Source organism: Hemitrygon akajei, chromosome 27 (assembly GCF_048418815.1).
Source record: "Hemitrygon akajei chromosome 27, sHemAka1.3, whole genome shotgun sequence".
Taxonomy (NCBI): domain Eukaryota; kingdom Metazoa; phylum Chordata; class Chondrichthyes; order Myliobatiformes; family Dasyatidae; genus Hemitrygon; species Hemitrygon akajei.
In genome coordinates, this window is record NC_133150.1 from 50,228,236 (window position 1) to 50,239,248 (window position 11,013).

An 11,013-nucleotide genomic window follows, 5' to 3' on the forward strand; every position below is an offset into this window, starting at 1 on the left:
TTAATGAAGGGAACACCTTTCATCATAACTCACAGTAAATCCCAAAGGAGGATAAGCAGGTGGAAAAGCTAACAACACACTGTTTATCATTAAAAAAAATCGCTGCAAATGTCCATGGCAAACTGAACCTTAGTGTGTGTTTTATTGATGAAGATTAATGCATCCTAGATTATTGTATGTGGACTATCTATCAAACCAACTGTACACTTGATTTTTCGGTACTCTAATAATTCGAGATTTGCACTAAAAATAATGAGGATATTGACAGAGATAGACAGTTATTGCCTGACACCGGATCTCTTGATTAATCAGTTATGTGTTTAATTGATTTGCAGAAAACGTCTGTCCATGGCAGTGAATTACTGGTGTTCTTTGACATTTAAAAAGACCCATAACTCAGGAAAGTTGTAGGTGAGTTGAGTAACGGCTGACTAAGAAGTCTGTGCTGGAACAGCCTGGTTTACTTGTGAACCAGCTGGACAGACTGCAGTCGCAGAACCGTACTTACAGCACACTTTAAGCCAATTTTGCACAAGGCACAGAATTCCGACTGTCAAGCACGTAGCCAGAGGAGATACAGGAAGTTGTTAGGGGTGCACGGGAGAGAACTTTGTGCAAGTTGATGGACAGCAGGAGCTGAACAACTGGTATTAACCCTGGATGAAGAACGGTCACAGTCAGAATCCAGTGTTCAACACATAGTCTCAAAGTACAGGTCCAGAGGCATCAAACCCTCCTCATACATTAATTCACTCATTCATTCATTGAGATACAGTGTGGAACTGGCCCTTCTGGCCCTTCCAACCACATTGTCCAGCAACCCCCGATTTAACACAAGGACAATTTACAATGACCAGTTAACCCACCCGATACGTCTTTGGACTGTGGGAGGAAACCAGAGCACCTGGAGGAAACGGGGGGAACGTACAAACTCCTTACAGGCAGTGGTGGGAATTGAACCCAGGTCACCGGTACTGTAAAGTGTTGTGCTAACCACTATACTACTGTGCCGCCCATTTCCAGGAACATTCTCATAAACGTCCTCTGGAACCTCTGCAATGCCAGCACATCCTTGCCTGGATATGGAGCCCAAAACTGCTCACAATACTCCGAATGCTGTCTGATTAATGCACGTGACTGCGTGGACTCATACCAGATGCTGTACAAATTCACCGATGACACTGTTCTTCTTGGACATAGAACGCAGGTGGCGATGAGTTAGTGTACGGGAGTGGGATACGTCACCAGGCTGAGTGGTGCCACAACAACAATCCCTCAGCGTCTGTAACACTAGAGAGCTGGTTCTTCATTTCTGGAAGGCGAAGATGTGCTAGTCTACATTCCGTGGACACTTTTTAATTACCTGTTGCTACAGTTTGGGTGGTGGGTGGAGATACATTTCAACAAAAGGTAATGTAGGGCACTCCTTCCCTCTGCTATTTTGCAGGAGGTCACCCTTGGACAAGGTGTAGCACCTGCTTAGCCCCTCGATCAGGGTCACAGGTCCTGGTTATACGACTACTGACACCAGGCAGACAATCTCTGAAGAGTACTGATAATGGCTGGGGTCACCCGTCTTGTAAAGACACTGCCCAGAAGAAGGGCAATGGTAAACCACTTCTGCAGAAATATTTGCCAAGACCAATCAGGGTCATAGAAAGACTATGACCATACGACACAGCACATAACAATGATAATGATAAGGAGGCTTGGCTTGTCACCAAACTCTCTAACAAACTTCCACAGAAGTCCTGTTGAAAGGATCCTGACTGGTTGCACCATCGTCTGGTGTAGGAATGTAAGATACAGAGTCTTGTACTCAGCCCAGTACCTCCCTCCCCATTAGTGGCAGTATCTACAGGAGGTGCTGCCTCAAGAAAGCAATATCCCCATCATCCGGGCCATGCCATCTTCTCAAAGCTACCATCAGGCCTGAAGTTCCACACCACCAGGTTCAAGAACAGCTACAACTATTCTGTTCTTGAACCAATCACTTCCTGAGGATAGCAACACTGTGATCAGTTTCAACTACTTATTTTTTGTGCTAATTGTGTTTTTTCTTGTAAAACTTGTTTTTATTTCTTATGTATGTTGCGTCCCTGATGCTGTTGCAAGAAAGCTTTGCATTGTATCTGTACACGGATGTACCTGTGACTGGGACAATAATCTCAACTTTGACTTTAAAATGACAATTACTTGCATGGCAATTAATTCCTTTGCAAATGAAAGCTTGTGCACGTGTCTCCGTGCCCACACTAGGATGCTGCAAACGAATTTCAGTATGTTGGACACAAATTCTGGAGCACACCAGCACAAATACAAACACACACACACACACACACACACACACACACACACACACACAAAGTGTGCATAGACTAGAATTATTGCAAGGAATATCATCAAAAATGAACATCTTTTGATTATTAGACGAACTTGCTGGAGACTGAACTTGCAAAGACTTTGACCCAGTATCTTGACTGTGCTTTTGTCTTCAGTTTCGACTCTTTGCCTTGTAGCAAATACTGGGGAGATCTATAAACATAAGCTAGGACTTGAAAGTCAAACATCTTTTGCAACGTTAACCCTCACCACAAAAATGCTTCAGCACTGAAGCTACGATGAAAATTATTTTGATGTCAAGAACGAAATGTTTACTTTTTTAAAAAAATATGTTTGTGCGATGGGTCGATTAAAATAGGTGCCCCGGTGGTGACTACAGAGTTACCTTCTGTAAGGTTGTTCAAACTACATTTATATAATGAGCCAATCAATTTGACCTAATTAGATTTTCCACCTTGAACAGAGTTTAATTAAAGTTTGTGCATTAGAGCAGAATAAGTGGGGCCAACGCAAGAGCTCACAACTGGCTGATCAGACAAGGTGTGAACCGACATGCAGATCAGAATGGAAGGCTTGAATCACTACACCAGGTTATTACAGAGCTTGAAGCAACCCACAGACAAACTGTCTGGCACACTAGTGGGATTTCATCAACAGACTGTCCCATATTTTTTGAAAGCTGACAGCTTCCTTTAACTAAATAGCAGAAAGACAGAAGCAAGGGAAATTGGGCATTACATTACATTGCAAGTTTCATGTCAGACTGCATAATTTGCCTGGAGCGAATTCTCTGCTGTTATTCCACGAACGTGGTCTGTGCACACAGGTATATAACATCAGCCTGTCAGCCAGCTGCGCAGAGAGCCGGTGTTGCTGCCACTTACCTGCGTGATGCGAGGGTTGGAGCACTTGACGTTGTTACTGGTTAAGTGCAGCCACTGCGAAGTGAAGGTGGGGCAGTGTTTCCGCAGGCTACAGCGCTGCTTGGACTGGCACCAGCCGCACTCGAACTTCTGGTTGGCCTTCAGGCAGAGACCGCAGCTCTCCCTCAGGGCATCACACTTGTACAGGTGCACTGCAGACACAGGGTACACGCATTAGACCGCCTGTGCAGCCAACATCTTCTCTTAACATCCCAAACACAACTTACAACATCAAACAGTACAAACCCTCCAGCCTACAATGCTTTTCTGACCTTTATAAAACTACTCAACAATCAAGCTAACCCATCTCTCCTACACAGCCCATAGTCCTCTATTTTTTAATACATTTTTTTATTTTACTGGGATATGGTGCAGACTAAGCCTTTGAGCTGCACTGCCTGATTTAACCACAGCCTAATCACAATTTCCAATGACCAATTAACCTACCAGATGGTTTATTTTAGGACTGTGGGAGGAAGCCCACTCAGTCACTGGGAGAATGTACAAACTCTTTACAGGCAGTGGCGGGAATGGGTTGCCAGTACCGTAAAGCGCCGTGCTAACCACTACACTATCGGGCCCCCCCCACCCCCAGTTTTAATACATCCATGTGCCTGTCCTATTGTCTGCAGATGTTGGTTAGAAAATAGCTAGATTAAGATTAAACATTGCTCAATCAGACCATCTGTGCCCCATCACATTGAACTGAACCTTCACTGTTGGCTGACTGTTAGCCCTCTGATGTGGAAACTATAGAAAGGGAGCAGAGGAGATTTACAAGGATGTTGCCTGGATTGGGGAACGTGCCTTATGAGAATAGGTTGAGTGAGCTCGGCCTTTTCTTCATGGAGTGACGGATGATGAGAGGTGACCTGATAGAGGTGTATAAGATGATGAGAAACATTGATCGTGTGGATAGTCAGAGGCTTTTCCTCAGGGCTGAAATGGCTAGCACAAGAGGACACAGGTTTAAGGTGCTGGGGAGTAGGTACAGAGGAGATATCAAGGGTAAGTTTTTTTACGCAGAGAGTGGTGAATGCATGGAATGGGCTGCTGGCAATTGTGATGGAGGCGGACACGATAGGGTCTTTTAAGAGACTCCTGGAAAGGTACATGGAGCTTAGAAAAATAGAGGGCTATGGGTAACCCTAGGTAATTTCTCAAGCCAGGACATGTTCGGCTCAGCTTTATGGGCCGAAGGGCTTGTATTGTACTGTAGGTTTTCTATGATTCTTGATGCTTCCACTACTGGGGAAGTTTAAGACCAGAGGGGACAACTTCATATGGAGGAGAATCTAAGAACAGAGATGAGGAGGAATTTCTTTAGCCAGACGATGGTGAATCTGTGGAATTCATTGCCACAGGGGGCAGTGGAGGCCAAGTCTCTGGGTATACTTAAGGCAGAGATCAGAAGGTTCTTGAGGGGAAGTGGATGGGGTTAAGGATGAGATAGATCAAGAGTTCATCTATATTGCACAAGAGGTCAGATCAAGAAGCTACTAAAAGCAGCATAGAAGCTGTACTTGTGTCAGGTGGAACACGTTCTCATGCTTTTGTATCTTCAGACCAATGGTGGAAGCAGAAGATAACCTAAAACATTATTCAATAAATTCAAAATAGGGCACAGGACTAACCTCATGGATTCATAGATACAAAAGAGCAGATAACAAGGACTGGACGTGGAGAGGATGATTTCAATAGTGGGATAGTCTCGGACCGGAGGGCACAGCCTCAGATAACAAGACCTTCCCTTTAGGACAGAGATGAAGAAGTTGTTCTTTAGCCAGAAGGTGGAGGATCTGTGTGATTCATTGCCACAGACCGCTGTGGAGGCCAAGTCATCTGAGAACCACGGTAGCGTAGTGGTTAGGGCGATGCTATTACCGCTTGGGGCATCGAACTTCAGAGTTCAAATCCGACACCCTCCGTAAGAGGTTTCTACGTGCTTCCCATGAGCGCATGGGTTTCCCTTGGGTGTTCCAGTTTCCTCCCACAGTCGAAAGACGGAGTGGTCAGTGGGTTAATTTGTCATTGTGATCAGACTAGGGTTAAATCGTAGGGCTGTTGGGTGGTGGGGCACATTGGCCCAAATGGGCCTGTATCTCAAAATAAGTAAATAGCAGAGGAGACTTGATGGGCTGAACGGCCAAATTGTGCCCCTCTGTCTTCTGGTTTTAGAGCGACTCCCATCATCCCATTCCCCCCAATGCAGCTTTCAGTGCACAAACGTACTGCAACGATTCCTACGAAGGACGGTGAGATGCTTCCTGATATCACAGCCCCCACCACTGGGCTTCCAATCACGAGCAGTCCTCGCCTGTGCATCACCACTGAAAAGAGCAGGAATGATCACAGCCTCCGAAGGCAGCACGGCACAAAAGGAAACCTCCCCGCCAATCGCATTAGCACAATCGTCAGCCTGATTGCCTCCGCACTTTCAGAGTGGATTGTGCAATTGTGAAGCTTAATACTTACCAGCTCTTTCAAACTGCAAAAGCTCATCTCGATAGGGAAGGAATCGGGTTTAATGATATCTAATAGCGGGGCGTCTGTTAAAATCTGGAGGAAACAGCAGGTTTCTGATTGTGGAACAATGTGAAGCCTGCTCAGTAACTCAAGACATGCACATCATCTGCAGCAAGCCTGAATCCACCACTAATAATTCAGGCTGATTATTCAGAACATAGTACATTACAGCACAGTACAGGCCCTTCAGCCCGTGATGTTGTGCCGACCTTATAACCTACTCTTAGATCGATCTAACCCTTCCCGCCAGGTTTCTATCATCCATGTGTCTATCTAAGATTGTCCCTAATGTATCTGCCTCTACCCCAAGGCATTCCACACACCCACCATTCTTTGTGTAAAAAACCTACCTCTTATATCCTCCCTATACTTTCCTCCAATCTCCATAAAATTATTCCCCCTTGTATTAGTCATTTCTGCCCTGGGAAAAAGTGGACTCAACCTTTGCTTTTTAGGTTGTACACCTCTATCAAGTTGCCCCTCATTCTCCTTCACTGTAAAGAGAAAAGCCCCAGCTCGCTCAGCCTATCCACACTATCTAATCCAGGCAGCATCCTGGTAAATCTGTTCCCGCTGAAGGGTTTCGGCCCGAAACATCAACTGTACTCTTTTCCTTAGATGCAGCCTGGTCTGCTGAGTTCCTCCAGCATTTTGTGTGTGGAGCAGTTACTGAAGTGAGTTAAACCTTTCACCCATGACCTCTGGTTGTAATCCCACCCAATCTCAGTGGAAAATACCTGCTTGCATTCACCCTATCTATACTCCTCATAATTCAAGTCAAGTTTATTGTCATTTCAACCACAAACTGCTGGTACAGTACACAGTAAAAACAAAACAACGTTCCTCCAGGACCCTGGTGCTACATAAAACAACACAAAACTACACTAGACTGTGTGAGACAACACAAGGCTACACTAGACTACATAAAACAACATAAAAACTGCACTAGACTCCAGACCTGCACAGGACTACATAAAACAGTGCAGGGCAGTACAATAATTAATAAACAAGACAATAGGCACAGTAGAGGACAAACTACAATATAATAATAAATGATGTAGATGTCAGTCTAGACTCTGGGTATTGAGGAGTCTGATAGCTTGGGGGAAGAAACTGTTGTACAGTCTGGCCGTGAGAGCCCGAGTGCTTCGGTGCCTTTTGCCAGATGGCAGGAGGGAGAAGAGTTTCTGAACATCCCTGTCAAATCTCCCCTCATTCTCCTACTCTCTACGTAATAAAGTCCTACCCAACTTGACCTTTCCCTATAACTCACATCCTCAAACTTAGCAACATCTGTGTAAATTTTCTCTGGACTCTTTTGAGCTTATTGATATCTTTTCTATAGGTAGGTGACGAGAACTGCACACAATATTCTAAATTTGTCCTCACTAATATATTCTACAACTTCAACATAACATCTCACTTCCTGTGCAAACACGAGGAAATCTGCAGATGCTGGAAATTCAAACAACACACACAAAATGCTGGTGGAACACAGCAGGCCAGGCAGCGTCTATAAGGAGAAGCGCTGTCGACGTTTCAGGCCGAGACCCTTCGTCAGGACTAACTGAAAGGAAAGGTAGTATCTTTCCTTTCAGTTAGTTCTGATGAAGGGTCTCGGCCCGAAATGTTGACAATGCTTCTCCTTATAGATGCTGCCTGGCCTGCTGCATTCCACCAGCATTTTGTGTGTGTTATCTCACTTCTTGTACTCAGTACTTTAAGCTCTCTTTACAACCTATCTTCTTGTGATGACACTTTCAAGGAATTATGGATCTGTATTCCCAGATCCCTATGTTCTACCTGTGTAAGTCCTACCCTAGTTTGTCTTCCCAAAGTGCAACACTTCACACTTCTCTGCATTAAATTCCATCTGTCACTTTTCAATCCATTACCCAGTGTGAAAGTTCTACTCCATCGGATGTAAAACTCAATATTCCACCCCAGGTCAGCACTGTTGGCCACAGATGGGCCAGCCTGTGCATTCTCCAAGTTTAGGTCAATGTCAGGATATAAGCTTGGCTTGGAGGCCGGAAGAAATGGGCCCTGGGTCCCAGGAGGTCCACCATACTCTGCTAAAACTGGTGCATTTATACCTTTGATATTTGCTGGGTTGTCAATGATGAAGTTTCCGTTCCACACCACTGCAAATTCGATTAGCAGGTCACTGAGGTCCACTGCGTCATAGTGATACTGAAACAGGAGTTACACATGCAGAGGTTAGAACCATGGTTTGCTAAACATCTAGGTTAACTACCCTGCTGTTCACACCCTGAACCAACCCAGCTGTGGTAAGAGAGGTGAGAAATCCTCACTGAAATGTCCTCCTCTTGTCCTACCCAATGGCTTCAGTGAAAGGCCAGAGATTAAACATAATCTGCTGGAATAGGACGCACTGAAGCAACTCCACGTGTTCCCTGTATTTCAAAGACCCAGCAATGTGGTGGCATGACACTGTTGTTATGGCAACTGAGATTTAAACCAATCTGTTCTGCCTTGCAAAGCAGCCTAGTCCCATTACATCTGGATGGTCCTACCTGACCTGACCAATCGGAAGAGTCCAATCCTGTTACACTTGGACAGGCCCGCCACACGCACATCAGTCCCAATACCCCAGGCCACGAGGCGCTGTCCCTCCCTGCCCAACTGCTCATTTGATCAGAATCAATTTCACTGGCAGCAGAACAGAGGATTAGATGAATAGAAAGTCCTTGCCATGGGAATACAGGGACACAGAGGTGGGAACTGCATCCTCCTGTTATGGCTGCCTGTGAAACAGAACATTACCTGGACATTACCAGATGCGTCCTCTCCCTGTGTCCTTCAGACCAGCAGGACGCAACACAATAATAAGAGAAAACAGTTATCAGCAGCTGTCAGCCTGGACTTTACTGATGAGCTAACTTCAGTATGGATCACACTTCTTCTGGACCTGCTGAGGAACAGCTGCCTTTAGATCAGTTTTCCAGGTTTGACACCTTGACTTCCCTAAAGGTTAAATTGCAGGTTGAGTCAGTAGTGAAGAAGGCCAGTGTGGTTTCAGCATTCATTTTGAGAGGACTAGACTATAAAAGCAAGGATGTAATGTTGAGGCTTTATAAAACACTGGTGAGGCCTCACTTGGAGAATTGTGAGCAGCTTTGGGCCCCTTGTGCTGACATTGGAGAGGGTTCAAGGGAGCTTTACAAAAATGATTCTGGGATGGAAGGGTTGTCACATGGTGAGCGTCTGATGGCTCTGGGCCTGCTGTACTCACTGGTATCCAGAAAAATGGGTTGGGGGGGGGACCTAATTGAAACCTATTGAAGGTTGAAAAGCCTCAATAGAGAGGATATGGAGAGGATGTTTGCTATGGTGGAGAAGTTTAAGACCATAAGACACAGCCTCAGAAAAGAGGAGCGTTGTTTTAGAATGGAGATGAGGAGGAATTTCTTTAGCCAGAGAGTGATAAATCTGTGGAATTTATTGTCACAGATGGCCGTGGAGGTAAAGCCATGGGATATATTGATGGCAGAGGCTGATAGATTCTTGACTAGTCAGGGCATGAAGGGATACAGGGAGAAAGCAGAAGCTTTCGACTGACAGGGAGAATGGATCAGCTGTGATGTAATGGCGGAGCAGGTTCGCTGGGCCAAATGGCCCGATTTTGCTCCTATATCTATATCTTACGGTGTTACTCCCATCCTCAACTTGGTGCCTGAAGAAATTATTAGACATTTTCTCAAATGTAAATAAGTTTGAAAGTATTTCCACGTGCGTGTATTTAATATATTTGACACTTCTGTTGTCAATAGTCCACTGCAATACGTAATAATAGAGATAAAAATTACTGTGAATTATATACATTATATATAGAAATAAAAAAATAGTGAGGTGGTGTTCATGGATTCAACATCCATTTAGAAATCAGATGGCAGAGGGGAAGAAGCTGTTGCTGAATCACTGAGTGTGTGCCTTCAGGCTTTTGTCCCTCCTCCCTGATGAGAACAAGGCATGACCTGGGTGATGGGGTCTGCCTTTTGAAGGCATCGCTCTTTGAAGATGCCCTGGGTGCTACAGAATCTAGTGCTCACGATGGAGCTGACTACGTTTACAACTCTCTGCATCGTACTTTGATCCTGTGTTGTGGCTGCCACCCCCCTGCCTCCCTACCACACACCCACACCAGATGGTGATGAAGCCAGTTAGAATGTTCTCTACAGTATATCTGTAGACATTTTTTGAGTGTTTTTCATGACATACCAAATCCTCTCAAGCTCCTAATAAAATATAGCCACTGCCATTCCTTCATCAATATGTTGGGTCCAGGTTAGATACTCAGAAATGTTGTCACGCAGGAACTTGAAATTGCTCACTCTCTCCACTTCTGATCCCTCTATGAGGACTATGTGTTCCCTCATCTTGCCCTTTTTGAAGTCCACATTCAGTACTTTGGTCTTACTGATGTTGATTGCAAGGATGCAATGATTGGGGTAATTTGCCCCTTGTGTGCAGGTGAAGAGTAGAATCTGAGGGAGGTGAGGAGAATCAGGGATAGTGCGGTTGGTGGTCAGCACAGACAGTGGGCTGAAAGGTCTGCTTCCGTTCTCTGATGCAATGAAAGTCCGGAGGACACACACACCAGCCCTCATTGAGGAGTCAGTGATAGGAGGGGTGAGCAGCATCTCTCATGATCTATCTTGGGCCCAACATATTGACGCAGTTATGAAGGAGGCACACCAACAGTTCCACTTCACTAGGAGTTTGGTCTGACACCAAAGGACAGTGGGAAGGAATTTAACTGGCTGCATCACTGCCTGGTATGAAGCCTCCAATGCACAAGATCGCAAGAAGCCACAGAGGAATATGCACTCAGCCAGCTCCACCCTCCCCACTATTCAGGACGTACCGTCTTCTCATCGCTACCATCGGGTGGAGGTACAGGAGCCACATTCAACATTTTAGCAATTGCATCTTGCTCTCTGAAGTTTTCAGAAGTTGTCCATGAACCATGAACAATACCTTCTGTCAAAACTGGAACTTCCCAGTGGCCAAACATTTTAATTCTGATTTCCATTCCCATTCTGACATGTTGATACATGACCTCCTCTTGTGCCAAGATGAGGCCACCCTCAGGGTGGAGGAACAATATTTTATAGTCAGTCTGGGTACGTTCCAACCTGATGGCATGAATATCGATTTCTCCTTCCGCTTAAAAAATTTCCTCCCCTCCCCCCTTCTA

General features: G+C 45.2%; 1 protein-coding gene across 4 annotated transcripts in view; it reads right to left on the reverse strand.

Moving 5' to 3' along the window:
- Positions 1–11,013, reverse strand: part of plxna2 (plexin A2) — a 574,692-nt gene that overhangs the window by 178,296 nt on the left and 385,383 nt on the right. For all 4 annotated transcript variants that reach the window (XM_073030937.1, XM_073030940.1, XM_073030939.1 and 1 more), the window contains 2 exons: positions 7,889–7,985; positions 3,228–3,418 (listed from right to left, as the gene is read on the reverse strand). In XM_073030937.1, the coding sequence (XP_072887038.1) occupies positions 3,228–3,418; positions 7,889–7,985 (288 nt within the window). The remainder of the gene's footprint in view (positions 1–3,227; positions 3,419–7,888; positions 7,986–11,013) is intronic.